Here is a 24,669-nt window from a genome sequence, read left to right on the forward strand (position 1 = left end):
TATTTAATTAAATGAATATATAATGTAACACTAATGAGAAAATGGATTTCTACCAGTTTTCAAAATTAGAGAATTCATATTAAAGATGGTAGAATCATTAAAGTTTAACTTTTAACCATGTTTTGCTTCCCACATGTCCAAATGACATATCTTTTAATTATGTTATGAAAATGAAACAACATCTCACTCATATATGTAGAGCTGCTGACCTGACACAGTTCAGGTTACAACAGCAGATATGTATCTCTACAGTGAAAGCATGTTATAATGACTTTTTTTCCTATAACTCAAGCATAATCATTTATTTACTGTATTGTTAGAAATAGTCAAAAGAGTAGAGCAGTAAACAACAGTGCTGTGAGACCTATTTCATATAAGGCAACCCAGGAGAACAACACTGTGTTCATTTATTTGTAGGTTATTCTTAAGCCTTGTATAAACTCATAAAATAAAACTTATTTGGGCGTTCAGTCGAAATTAAGCAAATTTCCCTCTTCATTATATTTATATTTCGGGTCAAAAATTATTGTTGTTTCTGTTTAGAGGATGTGTGTTATTCTAATATTGGCCCAAAATAATGAATCATTATATCAAGTGGTACACCCCTTTAAAAGTTACTCTTAAAAGTAAATCAATGCTGATTGTAGGTAATTCTCAGTAGTAAACAACTATAATACAATAGCAATGTAAACAATAGCAACAATGTGGATGGTCTGGATGGCGGAGGCTGGTTCAGACGTTGGTGATTTCAACACTCTTGAAGGTGTGCATCGGGCTGCCTTTGGCCCGGGGAACGGCCTGAACTCGGGCCTCTCTGGGCGGAGAGCCGCAGCTGCCGTGGAAGCCCAGACCTCTCTCCACAGAGTGGCTGTTGGCACGCAACCTCAGTGGACTCTGTAAATAAAAGGGCATTAAACAGAATGTGGAGTTTATTTCTCAAAAACAAAAAAAAAGCATGTGACCACATTGTTTAAATATTATCAGCTGACATTGAAGTGAAACTGTCCAATAAAAACCTCGAAATTGCCAGAGGACTCACTTTAGATGAACAAATAGTTTCAGTTGCATTTCCGATACAAAAAGGATTTTTTAAGAATACCTATTTCACAAGACTAAAATGTCCAAACTTTAACATGCTACAACAACCAATTAAACAGATTTGTAAACAATTTCACCTTTCTAAAACTTGAAGCAAATTACACTTTCTCAAGTTTTTTAATCTAGCGTTCTCTTGCTGTTTCTCCAATGTTACCCTTCCAAAGCATTAAGGAAAAATGAGATATGCCTTTAATTCAAATCTTGAGCTGTGTAATTGTATAAGGTCTTCAAGTAGTTTTGCTATGCAGAAAAAAAGCAGCTACTAAAATAATTAGGGAAAAAATACTGTCCTTCTGCATGCATGTGTCGTCTGAGAGAGAAAAGTGCGGTACCACCACATATTTATGTATGCAACAAAGTAACCCGGACATAATCAAACCATGTCTTAGATCACTAGAATGCAAGAAAACCTCCAGGAAGATAAATATATACAAAAACATTTTAACTACTGTAAGTCTGGTGATGTTAAATAAAGGCATGTGTACATTTATAAGAGTGTGAAATGAAATGATACCTTTCCTGATCTTCTCATCGACACCCTCTCTTCGGCAAAGCGTTTAACAGCCACAGGCGAAGAGGAACCGATAACTTCACCACTCTGCTCTGCATTGCTGTGAATACAAGGAATAAAAATATTAATTTATGTGCATGATGTTTAAGATTGAATCCTTAGATAATCACATTCATTTTCAAATGCAACAAAATAACTGGCAAATACATATTTTAATATCGTAGAACAAAATCACTTGTTGCTTTAAGAGCAGGATAGAATAGGAAAGTACGTAACAAGAGTTGAAGTGTTTTTAATCTACCTGTGAGGGACGGCGAGTGACTTCATCTCTTCGTACAGGTGTCGATGCAGCATGTGTTTGTTGCTGGGGATCCCCAGGGCTTTGGCCATGGTGTCTGTGTCAAAGGACGGGTCCAGAACCATCACAGCTCCGTGAATCCCTTTACCCTGAAGGTTGTCTGCAAACTCCTGGTGAGAACATAGAGAACACATATGCAGACTCAGTCTTGTCAACGGTCATATTGGAATAGATAGATAGATAGATAGATAGATAGATAGATAGATAGATAGATAGATAGATAGATAGATAGATAGATAGATAGATAGATAGATAGATAGATAGATAGATAGATAGATAGATAGATATCCTTATCTTCGTGTCATGCCCAACCCTCATGGGCAGATGTATTCACTAATTTGAGTTTTGAATAATAGTCAAATTAGTTCAAGGCAAACCACAATCATGGGGGTGTTTTTGTTTTAGTGCCAAAAGTTCCTCTAAAAATGGAAGAAGGAAAACTATTACTCATTTCCGATCCGGAAAAAAACACTTGTGGCAAGGCACTATTTTAAACTTAATTTCAATCGTCACATAGATACATGAACTTTGACCCCTGCATTAAACCAATCATAAGCATTAAGTAGCAGTGAGCTGCTGTAAAGCGTCGGGGAGAAACTACAGTGTCTCACTCAAGGACGCTAAGACATCCGGACAGGAAGAGCCGGAGATCGAAGCTCCAACCTTGAGAGTGAAGGACAACTACCTCCACCCGCTGAACCACATCTGCTCAAATTATTGAGCGAAGGGGAATACCATCACTGACCTCCCACCCACCTTGAGGTCTATGTCTCTGATCCACTTCATTACTCTGTGACATGTCCAAACAATGGGGTCCCGGTCTTGGTGTTCACATTTTGCTCGCTGTGCCTGAAGGGCCTGGGAAAACACAAAACACAGATAACACTTATGTGGAAGGGACCAATAAAAACACAGAGCTAGGACAGGTAAAGATGATGGCCTACAGAGATAATGCTCCAGCGAAGGCTCCAGTGCGCCTCAAGCTACGATGGATAATTATGTAAATCACATCCAGTTTTGTGAGTGTAGTTGAGTTAAACGTTATGCAGTGGTTAAGGAACAGCTATTAGTTCCTTTTCATCTAGTCTAATGTAAATGTTAATCTATAATCTGACCTCTTTATCAAAACTGAGTATCTGCAAGAGCTGTATTGCAATGAGCAGACTGGTCTGGTGGAACTGGTCGCTGATGTTGAGGAATCTCTCCAGGTCTCTGCGGCTCAGAGAGTTCAGCACTCGTCCGTCCACTAGATGAGTCTGGAAGGTCTGCGAGTACTGAGGCAACCCCACGTCACTCAGCCAAGACGTTGCAACCCAGTGATGGTCCATCTCGGACGCTTTCGATAGTCTAAAAGATGATTGGACAACACTTATCAGCAGTGGCAGAAGTTTTCAGATCCTTTACTCAAAAAAGAGTAGAATATCACACAGTCAAAATACCCCACTGCAAGTTGAATTCCTGAATTAAAAATAGACCTTAAAAGTACGCAAGAATGATGAGCTAAATGTACTTACAGTGTCAGAAATAAGTGCTAATAATGTATGAAAATTGTCCCTATGACTGTTCAATATTTTATTGTTGGATTATTATTATTATTACTGATGCATTTTATTGTTGTAGCTGGACCAGGCGAGAGGATTTTAACTATTTCATATACTGTTGTTGTGTGGTTTAATACCTTAATCTCTAAATGTATTGGATCAAATACTATTCTCTGGATTGTAGTGAAGTAGAAGTATGAAGTAGCAATGAAAGGTAAACACTCAAGCAAGAATACCTCAGATTTGTACTTAATTACAGTACTTGGTTATTAAATGTACTAACTCTCCTCTTCCGATGCTGATAACTAATATTAAACTTCAGTTTTATGTTAGCTGCTGCTCACCCTTGGTCCCCTTCAGCTCTCCTGTAATCCTCAATGGCCAGTCTCAGTTTCCTGCGATGAATGGGGTTACTGATACCCAGACCCAGCTCCAAATCATCATCTGTCAGGCCTAACAGCACCTAGAAGAACCAAAATCCAGTTCTTAATCAAACAAGAGCAGCATCATACCACATTCTCAAGCACAAAGCAAACAAACTTCCACTTGTATACCAAAGGTGTACCTTGCCACTTTTGACGTTTTCAGAGCAGGCTCGGATGTACATGGGCATTCCCATGACAACCTCCAGCCAGGCCTGGACTGCACCTGCCCTCCACAGCGACATGCATGTGTTTCGAGTGAGATCGGCCTGCTGGAGGCGGTCCAGCTGCTCCTCGCCGTCAGACAGGCTCTGCTGTGTGAGGCTGTCAGAGTCTGGATTGGTCAGGAGAAGTTATGGTTTGGCATACAGGAGGGGTTCAGGGTCAGAGGGATATGGAAATCAACAAAAGTGACTCATCTAGAAAAAGGGTTTACATCAAAATCAGAGGGCGTTTGCATTAGAAATACAAAGAATCTCTTTTGTATATCAACAACTGAAATTTTGTCTAAAAAACTAATTGAAATTGCACCAAATGGCCACTAGATAGAGCCAAACAATTCATTGTAGCTTCACCTCTCGTGTCTTTGGAAGAACTGTATTGAATATGGAAATAGTTTACCAGGATTATTACAAAAATAAATTAAAAAAAGTCCACAAAACTACACAATTGAGTCCATCTAAACCTGAATCTCAGAAGGAATACAATCCATTTATTTTTATTTCATTAAAGTGTAGTAGTCCGGTGGGTTGTAAAACTACAGTACCATGTTTAGTAAAGTTGTTTAAATACTTCAGCAACCATCTGATGATTATGACGGGACTAAAGACCATTAGGATAATGTATTAGAGACACAGGGATTATTCATAAAACGTCATGCAGGAAAACACTGATTCATACTGAACAAACAAATCCAGGATGAACGCTGCGTGTTTACCTGATTCGTCTCCACATGCTGACAAAAACGCTGCATGCATAGTCCACCATTTCTTTTTCAAAAAGATTTCCACAAGAAAATGACACAAACTTGAATTTCTCCAATGGACTTGAGTAGTATGAATAATCCCCAGAGTGCAGAAACAGACAGCTGGTAATCACAGATGAGGAGTTACTCACTGGCAGGAAAGAGTTGCCATTAGAAATGGCAGGAGGAGAGGGAGAGACACGTTAGACTGGGACACAATAACAAGATTACTCATGGAACAGAAAACTACCACATAGGATGTATTCAGTTACTAGTTTTATTTTTAAAATAAGATTTCATTTCAATTATAATTCATTTTTGAAAATGCTAAAACCTCCTCAACATCTGGCTGCAACAGCTGCAGCAGATAAATATTTGAAGTTAATTCTTCTTTGTATTTTTTCTTTTTAAATAAAATACTTCAATAGATTTAATCTTTTATGCAACATCTCCTAAATTACAAAGCATTTAACATATAACTATTAGAGCCACATTTGCAAGAAATGAGGAGGGATTCTACATAAAGCAAAACAAAAACAGCAAAAAAAACAATAAAAGGGGCCGTGCATTCATAATGCAAGGAAGATAACTTTGCAAAGGGAAAAGGTAACACAGGAGCAACACAGGAGTATGGAGAATATAAACTTGATTGGCAATGAATGGACATCTAATTGAAGCACAGAGGGATCATGCAGGTGTTTAATGCGCATTCCTTCGTCTCATATTGGCACGTTAGATAGCTCTCAATAAGAAATGAGTCAGACATAAACAATGTTACGAGGCTAGTGCTAACAGTGACAGAATGATACGCAGACTTTCTGGAGATGAGTGTTTCACCTTTGGCACTCGCGCATGGTTTCAACAGCAGATGAGAGGTGTGTGACTATGCATCACTTTTGTTTTTGTTTTCAGGTCCGTGCAATTACATTTTCAGAAAGATTGACTTAAAAACTCTTGTTTGCCAGTCGTTAATTATTGTAACTGATAATATGATATTGAGCATAAACGGATGAGAAAGCTTCGTCAAAAAACCTCCCTGCTGCCCACATTGTGATATGTTAATATATGAGCCAGATTTTACAAAATGAAAAGTATGGCAATCTTGTAGCATCAATACCTCTGAAACAAAGTACTACTTTCCATTCCAACAGGCAATTTGAAACAACAGAATTTTGGCCAATTAAACTCCAAAAGATACATTTCTTTTAAAGCCAATCAGGTAATATCTTCTCTTTCATAATAAGAAACAGGCCAAGTAAGATTGGGAATAGGAAGAAACCTTAAATCAATGTTGCAAAGCATGATAAAAGCAACAGTAAAGTAACAAAAGTCAAATGACATTTACAGTAAAAACACTAGTTTCACAATAGCTCCTATTTACATATGAACAGCGGTCCTTCAAGTCTCCAGTTATAAAAAAAACATAAAACATTAAGACATTGGGAAGATAATACAGCATAAACATGTCTACACATAATAATAACCCAATGTATATATTTATATGCATGTAAACATATATACATATGCATACATGTACATCTATAAATATATATCTAATTTACAAACATACAATTTAATGGTAATATACTGTACATTTATGGGGATAGCAGTCTCTTTTAGGCTTTTCTTTTAAAACTGACCCCCCCTCCAGACAAACCCACACACGAAACACTCTTTACACACGTTTAAAGCCAGGTGAATATCCACACAGGTTTACCACTCACACACAGGCTCACACACTCAGCATCACCAGTCGGCATCCTCCTCTATGTAATAATCAGGGGTGGCTGTACCATCAAACAGGCCGGGGTCCAGTGACTTGCGCTGCTTGCCTCGAGCGAACACCCGCGACAGGGATCCCAGAGTCATCTTCTCCTTCTTCTTCTTACGCTTCTGGTCCTCCAGGTCCTCCATGGACTGAATGGGACAGAGGAGACAGGACATTTGGGTTTGCCCTCTCATAAAGCTGAGTCAAAGCAATGGCAATAGCATTTTGGGAAATATGCTTATTTTGAGAGTAAGATTGCTTAGCTTAGATGGTTAGCTTAGCTCAAAGACTGGAAAAGGGGGAAACAGCTATCTTGGCCTTGTCCAAATGAGACAGAATTCACCTACCAGCACCTTGAACTCAGGGGCAGGTTTAGATTCTTTTTAAATGGGGGGCCTAGACAAATTTGTAAAATGTGTTAAGACTACAATTTTTTGCCTGCCATCCTGGCAATAATACACTACACATTATTGTTACATTGTTAATTCAGTGTCAGAATGAAGGCAAAAAAACCCCAAAAACGGTATAATGTGAAATTAATTGATAAATAATATGCTGCTATTTGTAACTCCAATTAGCCTATTTTATGAATGGACTAAGAGAAAATGGGCCCCTTAACACAGACAGGTACGATCTCCTGCATCCCTCCTACATAGGAGCAAGACTCCAAGACTGAAAAAAGAGACAAAATGACTCTCTGAGTTGCTTCTATCACCTTGTTACTCTGTTAGGATGGGCACCAAAGGGGCCCAGTGCCACTCCTGGCCACCTCTGGCTCAGCCCCTGATCTTAAGTTCACCGATTTACTAATTATATCCTGTTTATTTAATATATACAAAAAAGGTTAATGTAGTTAATGGGGTTATGTGCCAAACTACTTCTTGGCCTGGAAGATTAACTTCTTGGAATCTCGACTGGTTGCCTTGGAAACCTCACGCTGAAGAAGACTTAGTCCAGAAAATAAACCCCTGCACCTGGCTGCAGATTCTTCCTTAGCAAGACAATGAATAAGCATATTTCCTAAAATGTCAAATATTGCTTTAAAGTGACCTAAATGCAAAATAACATCATCACGCCTACCAAGCAGGCAGGCTGACACCCAGCAGGCCGACAGAACAGAGAGACAGACACAAAAAGGAGAAGACAAAGAGGGGGAGGTATACGCAGACAAGTGTGGAGGTGTGATTACTTGGTCAAGGAGGCCAGGCAGCTCTTACATTGCAGAGGGAGTGGGTCCGGTGACGAGGTGAGTTGATGTCGCTCGGCGTGGACGAGCGGTCTCCGTCGGCCGCAGAGGCGTCAGAGATGACAGAGGGCTGGCGAGAGTGGCAGGGGCTGATCCTGACCACAGCTGGATGTGCCACACACACATGTGCACACATACGTTGAGAAATGTTGAAAAATACCCAGTTAGTATGAGAAACCTCTAGGAAACCCTCTGTTAGTATGTTTAGTCTGTAAAAGCAACACAAAGCAGCACCGAGACTGAGAAGCAGAGCAGATACAGTGAGAGAGCTTACCCTGTCTGTCAGTGGTGTGTCCATGGTAGAGGGTCTGCTGGCTCTGACGGATGGCGGCAGTGAGCGGCAGGTCGGCCTGCATCACCCACTCCTGACTGCCGTTCATCACGGGCTCTGTAGGCATGGCCAGTGAGTGGCGCTTCGGTACGTCTTTTGTCAAAGTGGCCAGAGACTGCTTCGCCTGGGAAACACACGAGAAACAGAAACTGAGCATGAGCTGAATGTAAAACAAAGCTTACACCGATACACACATTTTTAAAAATCATTTTAATTGATTTAAATTGTGTTTTTATGTCTTTTGTTTGTGTTTTCAGTGTCTTATTCTATGTCTTCATGTCTGTTATGCATTATGTAAAACACTTGAAATGTGCTGTATAAATAAACATGTCTTACACATAAACTCACATGAGCACCGTATGCATGCTGAATGTATGCATCTACACACACATGTACACAATATTAGCTACACTACACAACTAAATGTGGGATCTTGATAGCTATAAGATGGACTAGTAGTATTCTTTGTTTACTTATTGTCAACAAATCCCATGAAGACCAAAACCAACAAACAACTTATTTTTCTGTGCTGTAGAGCGCCGCTGTTTTCCAAACACTATGAAAAATCTGATGGTTGCACTGGCCAACATGTTCCTCTATTATTTGCATAGTAGTTCATTTTGATTCAATCCAACATTCACTGTCCTGTTGCTGTAAATACTCACAAGAGCAATCTGCTGCTGAAGTTACAAACAAATGCATCATCTACTCTTGGTTGAGCAATGTTTGCTAAATACTACAATGCTCAGCTGTTTTAGGAAATTATTTCAACCTTAAAAAAAAATATATGTTTCACCTGTTTATAAAGATTTATGTTTACAGCAGGAACCAACTGGCTTGGGGCTGAGGGCCACAGCAGGGTAGGAAATTGGGAAAGTGTTGAGAAATGGAGTAACACATTATTGGTTTTGCTCTTTTCATGGGATAGTAGACACAATACAATACAATAATAATAATATTGAAGAACAGCAGCACTACCCTTTGAAGTTAGCCAACAGGCAATATTCTAATACAGCACATTAAAAACTGTTCAATACTGTGCCAAAACTATACATGTTTGATGTTTTCCACAGGATTTGTCTACTGGAAGCCTATGAAAAGGCATTTAGTGGGCATCCACTTAGTGGTAAGGGAAACATTTGGCGACAGCAGGATTTTAAATAGAAAAGAAAAGATGAGAAAAAAGAAAGGTAGAAAGATATATTTGTTGCTTTGTTGCTTGGTTGCTTGACAGCGATGCAGTTCTTGCACTGATGTAACAACAACTCTGATCTGTGATGCAGCTTGATGTGAGGATCTGTGGGCGGTTATGACTCGCCGAGGGAGGAGAGAGATTAATGACACACAGACTGACAACTGTACCTCCGAGGCTCCGACAAGGCAACACAGAAAAAAAAAAATTGAATTTCTTCCTCAGCCTGGAGAAAGAATTAATGCCTTGAGAGAGGAAGGGGATGAGGATGGCAGAGCGGCTTACTGAATGTGTTTGAACTGATATGAATACGGCGACGGGATTGCAAACCCACACCTTGTTTGCATTTATGCCATAAACACCAGATAACGATGCTAATGTGACACTTTTCGTGCTCGACGTATTAATTCCACAAAGTTGTGACTGTGTTTGCGTGCAGGGTGACTCGCCATGGTGAGCTCGGCCTCCAGTTCTTTGACCCTGTTCTCCTTCATGTCCATCTGAGAACGCAGGATGTTGGCCTGCTCTGTGGCTTCTTTGGTCTGCCTCCTCAGGTCCCACTTCTCTCTCTCCAGCATGTCCTTCTCCTTTGCCAGGGCTTTCACTGCATCCTCACTCTCCTGAAGATCACGCACACACAAAGACACGGTTAATCCTCTCCAAACTCACATTGAACGATCAATGGAGCGCGACATTTGAGTCAAGAGGCCTATCAGAGCTACATTCTGTGTTGTAAACTATTTCAAAACTTGTATTTTTTTGAAAGGGTGGATACAAGGTGACACTAAAGAGACAAATTATTTTAATAATCACAGTAAACAACCTGATATATACTGTATATATGTAAATTGATATATCAGCAAACAGTCCTTTTTTTTCTACATCAGATGAATCAGCATTTTTAGCATTTATGAATTAGCCTTTGTAGCATAATATGAGAAATATATAAACATTTAATAAATGGTTTCTAAAACACTATAATGTGTTTGTGCACAGATATAAATACATTTTAAGTGTTTTTAAATGTATAGTATTTGTAAACAATTATAACTTCTCATAAGAAGACATACTTTATATTATTACAACAACTGTGTTTTACTATATTTTCATTCATTATCAGCTTATGCAGCAGCCTCCACTTATGGGTGACCAGGGGAGGAGTTATAGTCATTGACAATAACATTAATAAACACCTATATCTGCTTACAACTACATTATAGTGTGTTACAAACCATTTATTAAGCCCTTACATACGGTTTTATGCTCTAAATAGGACATTAAGTAAAGTGTTACCACACTGGGAGACATTTTACATTTAAACTGTTAAAAATAAATGTGTCAGTGGCAAAACTCTGATATTGAGACATTGTCTTGGGCTTTTCAGTACAATAAACTAATGCTGATGAATAGGGGAGGGCCGCTGTTACCTTTCGGTGTTGGTCGTAGTTGCGTATGAATTCTCGCAGCTGGTCTTCTCTGCTCTCCAGTGTTGTGTACAGTTGCTGCATTTGATTCCCCAAGTCTGCCTTCTCCACTTTTAGACGCTTACGGTCAGCTTTCATAGCTGCAACACAAAGACAAACACGTTCACAACTGAGCAGCACATTCAGAAGTAAATCAAGGAGCATTTTAACAGCCAATTTTACTGTCAAACAAATATGTGTCAGTGGGATCTGGACGCCTTTAAATCAGAAACAACTTTGCAATTGCAACAGGGAGCCACTAGGTGACACTGTGCCTTCTGTTAACGAGGGGCTGCAGCTGGTGTTTTTTCTGTTTTGTTTTAGATAAAATTATGAAATCATCCCAAAAGATAATTGGCACTGTAGCAAGTATTCATTCATACATTTAACTGTTTCGGCTGGCATGTGGAGACTGTTGGCTCATCCCGGAAAAAAACAATTGGATCTGATTTCTTTCAACTTTCAAAGAAAATTTAACAGCCATGATGCAACCGGAGGGGCTCTTTGCAAGCAATAATAATATCAATGCTACCTTGAGGGTTTGTGCTCAACAGAGAAACAAGACTGGAACCTGTATTTTTCATAACTGCACACATGTGTCATTCAGGAGGCATTCCTCCTGACAACGGTTCAGTCTCTTCACATTTTACACTCAACATTCAAACCTGTTTTTCTGCAGTTACACAACACAGTTTACAAGCTTGCAGTTTACCACCTGTGACTCAGAGCAGAGTAGAGAACCATGCAAAGCAATACTTGCAAACAAAACTAAATCCACAATTCCCTTTTCAGTTTCCTCTCCTATTTTCGTTACAAGAAATGATCCTTAATGGATGGAAGTTTTTTTACTCCCTGGTTTTCATTGTGGTTGGATTTGTTTTCATACAAGAAATGAAAACAATCCAAAACTACACAATCAGCACGGCATTCCAGTCTACATCAATACCACATTAATATTTCAGAGAAAAGCTTCTATTGCATGATTGATGGATGTTAATTAAAATGAGGTAAACCTGGAGTCTTCTTGGCTGCTCATCAGGGGCGACGCCCATTTGTGAGACTGAACAATGTTGAAACACATGCACATATACAGTATCTCTTGTCTAACCTCACAAAAAATAAGACGTTTACTCTAAAAGATCACGTTTCTCTTCTGAATGATTGCACACTGTTGCCATTCGAGTGCACACGTTTGACATCTTTGGCACATAAAAGACCAAACAGATGACCCCTAAAACTGATTTTAAACACACAGTCCTCGTCTTTTTAATGCCACAACTTATCATTTGTTTGCTGAGAGTAAAGAACATGAACTGAACGATCTATGATGATGAAATATGAATGTGTTACAGAAATATATTCTTCATTTCATTCATCTTATAAGCAAAGATCTTTATGTTCTTACATAAGCCGATGCATCTTATTTTATACTTCGATACCGATTTTGACTCATTGCTAAGTTGAGCTCTGTTGCTTATTGTATGTTTTATTGCTGGTGCTCTGTTGCTTTTTGTATATTTTATTACCGATCTTATGTGATGTAAGGTGACCTTGAGTGCCATGAAAGACGCCATTCAATAAATGTATTATTATTATTTTTATTGGTATTTTACTACTCAATGTTGAAACTGGAAGCAATGTCAGTCTGGAGGAAGAAAAATGGGTTTGTAATGGATTGTAACCGATTTTAAAATGAGCTTCATAATATTTTATAGTGTTCATTTTACCGGGAGCCCCACAATACTGTCTTGAGTACGATAACAATGATGGATGATTCACAAAGACTGAGTTGGCTGTTCACATACAGTCAGATAATCCACTGGGGCATGTGTTTGATTTGCTATAAAGAAATATGTTAATCTGAAATTGGATAAAATATGTAGTTCATTAAATGATTCATTCGTGTTTGTTGCACATTAATAAAATAAAATATGTCACAGAAAAAGACACTTCAAAACAATGATTCTGATCTTTGTAGCAACCAAATTTGAAGCAAGCAGACTTAACGGCCTTTATTCAATTGTTTGCCATCCTTGACATCAAGGGTAAGAAATGTAACACATCACTGCCAGAATGTATAGATTAGCCAGTTATGTTTCTTGTGGTTTTGCAGTGTAAAATTGTTACATCAGAAGTCTTATTTAGTTGTTTTTTTGTAATCCCTTGGGTGATGGGTTACTATCATGACACAGAAATAAAAACTAATTACATTAACTGACTCAATATTGTCATTGGTGAGATAAAGTGGGTTTCATTACTACACAATCTTGCTTGTTGGAATTTTAAAGTATGAAAGTTCCCACTGACAGCATGGACAGCTGTATTTGCTGCATATTTGAGGTAGCTGTTCCCTGGAAAGAAGAGACTCTGGGGGATTAAGCGGACCAAAAAGACGCCCGTGTTGGCTCCTGACCTTGTAAGGCCTCCTTGGCACGGTCCAGCTCCTGCTCCTTGTCACCCAGCTGCACTCGGAGCTCTGTGGCTGAGAGCAGATTGGCAGAGCAGCCTCCCTGGGTCTCCTCCAGGTCCTTACTCAACATGTCCTTCATTTGCCTCAGCAGGTGGACCTCCTCTTGAAGCTGGACCACCTCCTCACGCAACAACACTGAGGGCGAAAGAGAGAGAGAGTTTGGGAATTTAGAGTATGCAGAGGAATGAGGAAACTGAGAGCGCAGGATTGAGAATATGAAATAATAAGAAAGGAAAGACTAAGTAGAATTTGAAGAAAGACTGAGGGAGGGAAATCAAAAGAAAAGAGAAAAGGAGGCAAATAGAGAGGAAAAAAACGAAATGTACAAGCAGGATAAAATGAAAGAAGTCGTATTGGACATGTGGAATAAAAAAAGAGGGTGTGATTATGCTGCATATCATAGAATATGCGCTAAAATCAACATATGAAACCCCTCAAGACTCACAGCTCCCCCTCAGCTGTTGCCACAGGGGTTTAAGATATTCAGTGCTGAGTGACAGACTTAGGACTGAAACCTGTGAGGGTAGTAGGTAAGTGAGAGACAGCAGTCTGATAAGATTTAATAAAATATCAGCGACACACACTTGAGGCATTATCCACAGTGATGTGTTTTTCATCGGCTGTGAAACGCCTCCCAACCCTCAGGGAAAACAGGCAAACAAACAGGAGCAAGTAACTAAGGAGAGGACACAGCGAGCTGAGGAGGGAACCAACGGACAGGAGCTGGTGGACATGTTTGCTGAGGAGCAACGACAGAAAAGATGAAATAGATAAGAAGAGGTGTTTCATGGGTTGAATTTCAGTCCAGTGAGGCAAGTCGATACCAGCAACAGAGGAACAATATGTCATAATGATTTATATCGCACACATAAGGGCAGAAGGTTTGTCACAGAAGAATGGACTATTTTCATAAGAACAGAGACAAATGACACACACAAGCAGCCAAAACATTCAACTTCACTGTAAAATCTGCCGCCCCTGATGATAAATGTGTAATTCAACAGCAGAAAACTTTATGACACCTCAAGATGGAAGAGTACAACAAAGAAAGTTTGCAACTTAAATAATGCAGGAAAGATTTGTTAGTTAGTCAGGTAGTGGATCAGAAGAGCATTTACTATTTTGATTAACAATTAAGTATTTTATCAACCTTTATCTACAAATATGCAGATTTGCTTCCCTACATTACTATAATTGCAATATCTTTGAGTTTTGGAAAACAAAATGAGCAATTTGAGATCAGGAACTTGTGATTAGCATTTCCCACTGCATTCTGCCAATTTAAAAAATGAGCTTAAGTATTTGTTTGTTATTGCTGATGATGGTGCTAGATAAAAACTCTGGGGATCACCAAAGTCACCAAGACAATGAATGTTTGGACCACATTACAAAATTCATGCACAACAGTTATCGAGACATTTCCCTCCAAACCACACATGTCAACCTACTGGTGGAGCTAGAGGAAAAGTCAACGGATCCCCTCAATCAGTAGGCTTCATTCTCTGGGGACCATGAATTTCTACGGATGACTTTGCAATACATCCAATGGTCATTAAGTTATTTCACACTGGACATTAGTGCCAATCGACCGTCAAACACTTCCTTCCCTATGTGGAAGATTGCTCGCAAAAAAAGTAGACTGTGCCCTTAATTTTATGCAGATCCCTACAAGACTCCATGTTCAATTATGTAAAATTCAAGAGCAAGCGGGCATGCAACAAAGTGTGTAAGTGTGTGTGTGTTTGTGTGCATGTGTGTGACTCAGAGAAAAGAAAGAAGGCCTCTGCAGGCCTGCAGCCAGACCTCGTGGGGCTGCAGCAGCTCCGATAAGAGAGGAAGGGACAGTGCATCGGTCTCTGTCGACTCAGGACTATGGAATCACACCGGGCAGCTCTGTGCTGCATGTGACAAAAAGAGTTTGTTTCCCTGAGAGAGCAATCGTTCACGGGCGTCTTGCAGCCTAAATCCGCTTATTCATCTGTTTACCTACAGGCTTTCCTATATTTGTCGCGGGGAGCCAAGCTGCTGCTTTTTATGCCACTGGACAGAAGTGTGCATTTTTAAGGTGCTTTATTGTGTTTGGCTTAATCTGCAACTCTAAACAGGCTGTTTAAATTATCGGCTGCTCTTGCTGTGATGCGAAGGTTAGCCTGCTCTTGTTGTTAGCAGGAAGAGCAGTTGTGTTTAGCAGATAATTTGTTAATTATAGTATTCTCAATTGATGATGAGGCGTTTCCTCTTTTACATCAGAATCTAAGATTATTTAACTTGCTTAGTATTAACTATAATCGCACACATAACATTAGTGTGCTATTATCTACTCTAGGTTAATTAAAAACTGTGTTATAATTGTATTAGTGAAAAATGTGTCTAATTTGCAGATAAATCAGTTACATAGCATCATCCTTTTATTCACTAATATACACAGACCCACAAACATACCCACATAGGTATAGACAAACCCACACTCTCCTCTAACGGGTTTCTTGCTACTCAAATTGTGTGTAAAATCAAGGCAAAGAGTCCAGTGATCTTCCAATCTTCCCTGAATTTGTTGCCATTTCACATTTAAGAAATGTGTAAATGGACACAGAAAAGCTGCTTCATTGCACAGTGACTTGGGTTAAAGCTTCACCTATGACACAAACACAAATAATCTACCAACAGATAATGTTCCTCCACACGCACTGTTTCATTTGATCTAAAAAGCTATTTAAATTGACAGGAGTCATATAAGCTGTGCACTGCAGTCTATACTCTGTTTTCATCTGGGCTCTCTCAGCTCTGACCCTGGAGTGGTTGTGCAGTGAGCTTGGTCTAGCTATTATGGTCCTCCCACAGAAAGAGAGAAGCCCACTCTTCTTCGTATTCAGCAGAGGCCCATTCTATTAATTTCTCATCCAAGCCTGATTAAAGTGTCCATCAAAGCCAGTGAGGTCCAGGCCATCACTCCCAGTACCTTTCCCCCCGCATAGCAGAGCCTTCACAAGAGCCTTCACAACACACACACACACACACACACACACACACACACACACACACACACAAAGAGAGAGGGCTGGGGAGGGAGGTGTAGTGGGGCGGCTGTGGCGTAGTGGAGAGCAAGGTAGTTCTCTAATCAGAGGGTCGGTGGTTCGATACCCGGCTTCGGCAGTCGATGTGTCCTTCGGCAGTCGATGTGTCGATATGGCAAGACACTTAACCCCAAGTTGCTCCCGAAGGCTTGCCATCGGTGTGGACTGGATGTTGCATGAATGTTAGTTAGAGTCTGATGGTGGCACCTTGCATGGTAGCCTGTCATAAGTGTGTGAATGGGTGAATGATATGTAATATACTACTGATTGTAAGTCTGCTAAATGACTGTAATGTAAGGTAATGTAGTGGTCATGATTAGGATTGAAAGAAAGCATGGCTCTCTGCTTGGCAAGGAAAAAAGAGGGGTCTGAAAATGTGTGGATTGGTGGTCAAAGACCTGAACTAGTCTCCTCTGAAGCGTATGCAGGATTAAAGTTGAGCTATTTATATACATGAATGATCAAAGACGCTTAATGTGAGCTTTGTTGGAATACTGAGTTTGGATGAGAAGTTCAATTTTAAGGTTTTGTTCTTCTTGGAAAAACTCTATCTTAGAAATTGTAAAAGCAGTTGAAAGACTAACTATTCTCAGTGTATTTGAATTGATTGGCTCTAATCGCAAATCAATCACTCACCAATCAGGCAACTTTACAGCAAGTGAACTGACATGTTGTTGGAAAGCTTCCTTCATTGTTTACCTAATCTGAACCAGAGAAGTTGCTTTTTTGATTCAGTTTAGTATCGTGAGCTTCTTTTGTATGTATACATTTATATATTTACCCTAAAAATGACTTGAACAACTAATTGATTATCAAAATACTTATTTTGTGTTGATAGACTAATTTATTATTTGACTAATTGTCCAAGCTCTGGAAAGTTTTATTAAAAAAGCATAAACAGTAAAGCTCCATTCATAAACAATGTCCCTATTATTCTGGATAGTCCACAGACCTCACTGTCAACAGTTTGAATGGACCATTTCTGCATCTCACAGTCCAAGGAAACTATAATTGTTATTATAGGTTCGCTGTTGCAGTCAAGTGAAGTGAATGACATCAGCTGACAGGAAGTAAACATGGAACCAAGCCGTTGCCTAGCAATCGGTTCCATTGAAAAAGACTACAAAGAGTAGATCCAGTGGAAACTGTTGACATGGTGGTTTGTGGATTATCCAGAATAACATTTTGGTGAAAAATGGCTGTTAATTGTTGAAATATACCGTAATTTTTGTAATGCTGTGAGTGTCACAAACAGCAGAATTCTCAGAACCACATAACTTAAAACCTGGACAAGCAAAACTAAAACTGCCTGCATGGCTTGATACCTCGAAAGGGTAAGTGAGAAAATACATTTATTTTTAATATACTTAACTACAATTAAAACAACATTAAAAAAACACATCTTCAATGGACCATAGTTTATGTGAAAAGAGAACCATGAAAACACTACAGGGGTATAAACGATTGAGAGGGGTGTCAAATATCTCCAAAGTGACAGCAGCCAACTGTTCTGCCCTGAGGAGTTACGATGTGCACGCCTGTCACTTTTCCACATCGGCCTCCCTGACAATTCAAATCTGTGTAATTTAAGTGAGTACAGTGGTTCAGCTCAGCTATTTCTTCCCAACACAAAGCCAGAGGCAAAGCTGCCTATCCCTCTCCTCCAATCTCTCAGGTACAGTAACTGATAGTTTGACAACAAGGTCATACACTATGTTGGAACTTTACTACTGTATGTAGACTTACAGCGCTGCAATAACAATATTTTTAGTAGACGTCTCCTGTGAACAACTAAAGCATATAAACACCTTCTTGTTGGACTCTGGACGAGTTTAAAGAGCAAGAAACAAATCTTCAACCTGTTTCTATCACCTTGAAATACCTGCTGAAATTTCATGGCTGTGTTATAATTATAATAACTATGGCCTTTTTAAAACAGGGGCTTTAACCCTTACACTGTCATTTCATAAAAGATCTCATTTTTCCTGCTGCAGTCCTGACCTTGTAAACAACTAGAACATACCCATGAACATGCACTGCTGCTGTGTGACAGACATGTCGAGGTAGGACAGGAGGGCTGCTCGGTCTGGTTTAACATCTTAAGCTTTAATGGAACAAAGATATTTACAGATCACTCCTCAAGATATGACTATCGAAACACCTCTTTAAATATAGTACTGGATTAGGATTCGTTTTTAATTGTCAGTCTCCCCAACTGACGTTTTCTCCTTGAAACTTTTCACTGTTTTCCTATTCCCTGGAGGCTCCTGTGGCATTGGTGCACACCTGTAATACTTCATCTGTAAGGTGGAGACAGGTAATGTGTATGTGAGGGGGGTGTTCAGAGTTATTGGAGCTTAAGGAAGAAAACGGTAATGGCTTTCTAAAGAAAATGCTAAGAGATTTTTTGCTGTAGCATTGCAGGGTTTGGAGCTAACACAGCAAGACATCAAAGCAACGCCCTTTTTATGTTGCATTTCTCACACATATTACAATGCAGCAAATAATGAAAGTTTTCTCTAAACCAAATTAGAAGCAACATGACAAATTTTCAGTAGGGACGTAAAAAGCAGCAATACAACAAAAGGTTTTTCTGTAACTTGCTGATATGAGCATGAGCTTTTTTCAAACAAAAAGGAACATCTTTAAAATGCTTCATCAAAGACTTCTTATAAGCTTTACTGAGAAAGAACCTTAAAAAAACTAATACTTGTTTACCCAGAAAGAGTCCTGCTTAGAGGCGGCCTGTGAAATGGGAAACATTTCAAGTGAGTACCTGCAATGCAGGTGATTGTGTTGACTCAAACTGTCGGCCTCCCTGAGGGGAAGCGAGCCACCGGCGTGTCTCTGTAACGACTTGCGAGCTAAATCATACGGTGACCACTTGAACAAAAAAGCTCCTGCTTATGTTTACCTCAATGACACAATAAGTCACATTCTTGCTTTACAATACCATGAAGTCATAATGAGAGTCTTTGAATCAAAATCTACAGGGAGATTACATCAATGTAAGCTTTTTATTTTAAGTCCTGCACAGTAAAAACTAGATTCAGAGATACTGGCTGGACAGAAAAATGCTCAAAAAACTCTAACAAAAATATACCAACAGCTGTAAAGAAAAGCTAGTTAAGCTTTCTGTATTTAAGCTTTCAAATAAAATGCGCTCATAGTTAATTAATCAACATATTGGTCAAATGACGACAAGCAACAGAGACAAAGAAAATGCACATCTTCTGTCTGCATGGTCAGTCTACATAGTACATTGCATAGTAGGTTGCCAATTACATCTGCAGGTCTATCACACTTTAACTTAATGGGTTAAATGTCAACTAATTAAGTGATGAAACTAATCAAGGTCAACATTAAACATTTTCTAATTAATTGAATGGGCCTAAAGACATGCACTTATGAAATTAAGTTGATGAGGCAGAGATGAAAAGCAAATCTGTTTCACTCCAAAGTCACATGTACACAACACCAGAAAGCAAACTAAGAAGCTTTGGCATCATATATGTTATAGGTAATTATCCAATTAGTTATGTTCATATACTCATCATTATATTAGTGAAGTGTTTTCCCCCTGTTGGTGGTGGATTATTTGATTTGTGTTTGTGTGGATGTGCGTGTGTATGTGCCTGTTTGTAAGGCCATCTCTGCACTGTATTATGAGAGTAGCATATGTCTGCTGAGCTCTGGCTTCCACTAATTACAGTATAAAGATCAGTTGAGTTTGCTCTGGGAGAAGACAGCAGTCTGCTTCAGTTCTTGATTAAACTCATCCTGGAGGTACACCATAGCCTTGACAGGCAGGAAAAATAGAGCATGGATGGACTGAAAAAAACCCTGCAAATTGTGCATCGCCGACGAGCGTGCAATAAACCTCATCTTATTATTAATCTGTGTTGCTTTAGAGTGTTTCCTCATATGACACTCAGTCTGGCTCAAGATAATTAAGCTGCAAAGGAGAGAATATGTAATAATATGGTACGGATAGCACTTGTCAACAGGAATTGTCTATTTCAAAGTACGCCTTATGTCTCAAAACTTATATTTGTTTTAAGCCATGCTAGTGGCATAGCTCGAAGGATAAAAATGTCAAAAACGAATCTAGCATATCTGTGGTTTTAGTTGAAATATCTCAACTATTAGATGGATTGTTATTTAAGTAGCTACAGACATTTGTGTTCCTCTCAGGATGAAATGTAATAACTCTGAAGATCACCTGACCTTTAATCTTGCACCGCTAACAGTTAAAAATTTCAGTTTGTCTAAATTTTCAAACATAATATCTGCATAAACACTGCTAATTAGAAAATGTTAGCATGCTACAACGCTTAACTTAGACAATCAACATGGTAAACATCCGCTTGATAGCATTATCAATGTGAGTCATTTGCCTTACAAGCAAAGGCATTTAGCTCAAAGCAGGGCTGTGTTTTTCAGCCTCACAGAGCTGCTAGCATTGCTGCAAACTGGTTACAAAATCAGCAAGCGGAGCTGCCAAAAAAAACATCTCTTGCACAACAAGTCCAAATTTTGTGAAACTGATAAGACTTAAAAGAAACATCCTATGATCCTAAGGCACTCCGTTTACAACTCGAGACAAAAGGACAGCCAAAATACTTAACGATTTATGAAAGGAAAGCGTAAAATCAGCATGAAACCCAAATCTGACAGAAAGACAGAAGGGAGGGAAAGCAAGAGAAAAGAAGACTGCATCCGAGGCTTCACAAATAACCCCATTCATTCTGTCAGCGGCTACCTGCTGAGTCTCAAATCCCAGGGAGGCCGGGTGGGTGGGTAGCAGATGTAGGCTGCAGCGATTAGGGGCTTCTTTTAAATCATCAGCAGGATTATATTTAGCATCTTCATTGTTAATTTGTGCAACAGGCAAAGGAGGAACTTGTGCGCTAGTGGAACAGAGGTTTTCGACCTGCTTGGGTTTGTAGAGTTTATTTGACATGCTTAAGGTACAAACAGCGGTAAAAGAAGTGACAAGCCTCCATCTCATGTAGCAGGAGACAGTGATGTTGATGGGTTTTCAATTTTCACAGGAGTAGTCATTTGAGTGAGTCCCAGGAAAATTTAGTGGGTCACCAATAAAATGTGTGTTTTTTGACAAAATGCGTTAAACTCGTGTTTGATGTCATATAAATGAATATGGTTATAATTATGGTTATATTAAGGTGTGTTGAAAATGTATCTGAAAATTAAACAAATAAAATCCCAAATATGAAAAATGTAAATACAAAACATTATCAAATTAGTTAAAATTATCAAATTAACTGAGTCAAAAGTGATCTGAAACTTTTATCACAAACATGAAAGTTGACTAAGACAGCGGTAAAACACTGTCCTCTGAACATCTGGTGATAAATTAAAATGGCACAAATATTTAGCAGCAGGGGGCATTTAGTCTTACAGATCAGCTGTTCGCTGTTCGATAGTTGCAGAGAATAAACTAGTGGTAAAGTTGTTTCGTGTTATCATTACAGTGTCTAACACACGCACACACACTCCTAAAACTAATCTGGCGCCTCTGATTATCAGGGAATAAATAGAGTGTGCCCATCAATGGTGAGTCCACTGTGTTTTTCTGATTTTAATGCATCAGAGAAGCAGGACGGCTACCCGGCAACATCAGAGGAGACAAAACAGAACCCGGCGCAATCACCTAATTCCTGATGCCTTAAAACACTGAGACTCCAAGCACTGCATTTTCTGCATCTTGAAAAGAACCTGCATGTACGGGTCAGGTCAATTTCCTACTCTGGGTATTGCACTGCCTCTCTATAATACATATGGCCATAAATAATGCATGTTGCTGGCTCTCAAACCTACCTGAGTATTCACCACTTAATGGTAATTCATGGCTGTAGATGCAGACAAAACATCACTTGCTGGTTCAGTACATCTATAAAATCCTAATATATATTAGATCATTTTATTGTTTTGTCTCTAAAAGATACTTCACATACAGCACTTGAAAGTAGATAAAATGCTAATATGGTTGTAGCATATGTGTCCTGCATATTGTTTGTTTGTATGTTGGTCTGAATATTATATCTGTGCATGTTTGCAAATGTACTCGTGTACAGTATATCTGTGCAAGTATACAGTATCTATTGGGAACAGCCTCTATTAATGAATTGCCTGTGGGTTTACACTACAACTGAGGTCAGTGCAAGGATGCCAAGTGCAGATAGCTGTAATTGATTCACACGTTTTATTATGTGCAGATTAGGCACGCTGCCAAGGATGTGCCACGGGAAGAGCCCCGAGAACTTAGACAGGGCTGTTTAGATTTCTTATACTGCTGTCAAGAGCTGCATTTTGAAAAACATACCCTCACTCTAACTTGACACCGGTATCGTTCATTCATTCGCTGTGCATGGATTGGGTTTAGACAGTGATTAACCTGACTGACATGGTGTCTCTGAACAGCAAAAACAGAGAGTCCTTTGATTTCTGCAAAGCCATGATAATGAGGTGATTTTGCGCAGTAATTCTAGTATTTATGAGCATTGGATATCCTAGTTTTCAATTCAGTCAACCATGATGACCCTTGTCCCTCTTAAGCACCACCCTCTTATCTCCTCCACTTACTGCAGGTGACATGATCATGTCTGTTTGGCTCAAAGTGTCACCCCCCTGGCCTAAGCAGTAAGTAATGAAACCTCACACACTAACCGACTTACTGTTACCTGTGCAGAGAGTGGAAGAAGTGAGGACTCCTAATGAATTTATGTACTTTGTGAAATCACATTACCTGGGCAGTAATGTTGATATTTCATACGGTAATACATAGTTTTACATTTTGGAAAACAAGTTTATTCTCTTACTAGCCGAGACCTAGGTGAGTAGACTCTCTGTATCTGTTTGGTAAACATGTAGCGGTAGCCATGTTAGCTTAGCTTAGCACAAAGACTGGGAAAAGGGGGAAACAGTTTGGCTCTGTCTAAAGGAAATCAAATCTGGCAACCGGCAAACCAAAGTTGACCTGAGAGCCCTCACACTCTTGCCGATTTCACTATGGGACCGCCCTGAAACCTCTTGGATTTAGTGGGCGCATGTGTCATAGTCTGTAAGTCCATGGGGGCAAAAACTGGAATTGGGTCTTAGTATCTACAAAACAGCGGATGTACAGAGTAATCAGCAAAGGGGCGGGGTCCATGAGGTCGACTAACTTGTATAAACCACTGAGGACCAAAATGCCACAGGCCATATTGTCCCTGTTGAATCTGTAGTGGGGACTCAACATCTGTCAGAAACAGCAGGATCTAGTCTGTGGAGAACCGGAAATCTACATGATTTGATACACAACCTCCTTCATGGGCATGGCAGAGTAATTTCACAAGCTGATGTGGCGCTGGAGCTGCTACTGAAGCTTTTGTATGAAACTGTAAAATTATTACTGAGGGGTTTGTCAACAAATACCTATTCTGATTAATATTCAACACTTTGTCAGATGATGAAAGTAACAATGGTCCTTGATAGGCTCAGGGTAGCTACAGCTCACACAGAGACTGAAGATTAATTATTCTGGAAAACAAAACAACAAAATGATGCTTTATATGGAGATGAAGGATATTACAACAAAGCTGTGAGTGTAGAGCCTAGGTTGATGGTACCATCTGTCTCTTCTTTTTGTGCAATCGGTCAAACTCATTATCTTCTGCAGTTTTGAGCGGTGACCTCAGGGTGTACACCGCAGCGGGAGTCATGCAAAACACAGTTGAATCAAACTAATTTAAATTAATTCATACACCACCATACAACACGAACATCTTCACAAGCTTTATTGCATGTTAGGTTCCAACAGATATTATTGTTCCTCAGTGATATTTTCTCCCATAATATACCAGCTTTAGTATGTCTGCTGCACTACTACAGTCTGTAATACTGCACAGTATCTCACCAAATACCACTATATTCATGTACAATGATTATAGAAGATTAACAGATTACTATGTTATCTATATGAACATGTAATATCTAGGTCAGCATTTAGCTCTTATCTTAAGTAAAACAGTAAATAAGTCTTGGTCATGGAATACATTTAAATAAATCAGCAATTACTATAAAGGGCTGTGCCAAAGAATAGATATACAAAAATAAATCATGGAAAATAATCTTCAGTGTATATCGTTGTAAACATATAAGAGGAAGAATTAATTGCATTGTGGTAAAATAATACATTGGATGTAAAAGTCCGGAATTTTTTTACCAAA

At 39.2% G+C, this 24,669-nt stretch overlaps 2 protein-coding genes across 3 annotated transcripts in view; both read right to left on the reverse strand.

Moving 5' to 3' along the window:
* Window positions 1-125: 125 nt before the first annotated feature.
* On the reverse strand, window positions 126-4,945 carry LOC129105643 (kazrin-A-like). The gene is made up of 8 exons (XM_054616786.1): window positions 4,868-4,945; window positions 4,074-4,264; window positions 3,853-3,971; window positions 3,083-3,314; window positions 2,724-2,825; window positions 1,911-2,077; window positions 1,613-1,709; window positions 126-894 (listed from the first exon to the last, which is right to left on the reverse strand). Exons 1-8 carry the CDS (start codon window positions 4,905-4,907, stop codon window positions 733-735), a joined length of 1,110 nt encoding a protein of 369 aa, XP_054472761.1. The 5' UTR covers window positions 4,908-4,945; the 3' UTR covers window positions 126-732.
* Window positions 4,946-5,174: 229 nt separating this feature from the next.
* The window catches only part of LOC129105641 (kazrin-like), a 57,958-nt gene continuing 38,463 nt past the window's right edge, over window positions 5,175-24,669 (reverse strand). For both annotated transcript variants that reach the window (XM_054616784.1, XM_054616785.1), the window contains 6 exons: window positions 13,308-13,499; window positions 10,859-10,995; window positions 9,881-10,051; window positions 8,183-8,363; window positions 7,880-8,013; window positions 5,175-6,811 (listed from right to left, as the gene is read on the reverse strand). In XM_054616784.1, the coding sequence (XP_054472759.1) occupies window positions 6,641-6,811; window positions 7,880-8,013; window positions 8,183-8,363; window positions 9,881-10,051; window positions 10,859-10,995; window positions 13,308-13,499 (986 nt within the window). In that variant the 3' untranslated portion in view covers window positions 5,175-6,640. The remainder of the gene's footprint in view (window positions 6,812-7,879; window positions 8,014-8,182; window positions 8,364-9,880; window positions 10,052-10,858; window positions 10,996-13,307; window positions 13,500-24,669) is intronic.

The sequence above is a fragment of the Anoplopoma fimbria genome, chromosome 17 (genome assembly GCF_027596085.1).
Source record: "Anoplopoma fimbria isolate UVic2021 breed Golden Eagle Sablefish chromosome 17, Afim_UVic_2022, whole genome shotgun sequence".
Classification (NCBI taxonomy): Eukaryota; Metazoa; Chordata; class Actinopteri; order Perciformes; family Anoplopomatidae; genus Anoplopoma; species Anoplopoma fimbria.

What these genes read in the sequence shown, in the direction of transcription:
- LOC129105643 (XM_054616786.1), bottom strand. Translation starts at nt 4,907, where the DNA reads ATGCATGCAGCGTTTTTGTCAGCATGTGGAGACGAATCAG. An exon ending in AGCATGTGGAGACGAATCAG is followed by an intron (nt 4,265 to 4,867) that starts GTAAACACGCAG and finishes TGACCAATCCAG; the next exon opens with ACTCTGACAGCCTCACACAG. An exon ending in AGAGCTGAAGGGGACCAAGG is followed by an intron (nt 3,315 to 3,852) that starts GTGAGCAGCAGC and finishes ATCATCTTTTAG; the next exon opens with ACTATCGAAAGCGTCCGAGA.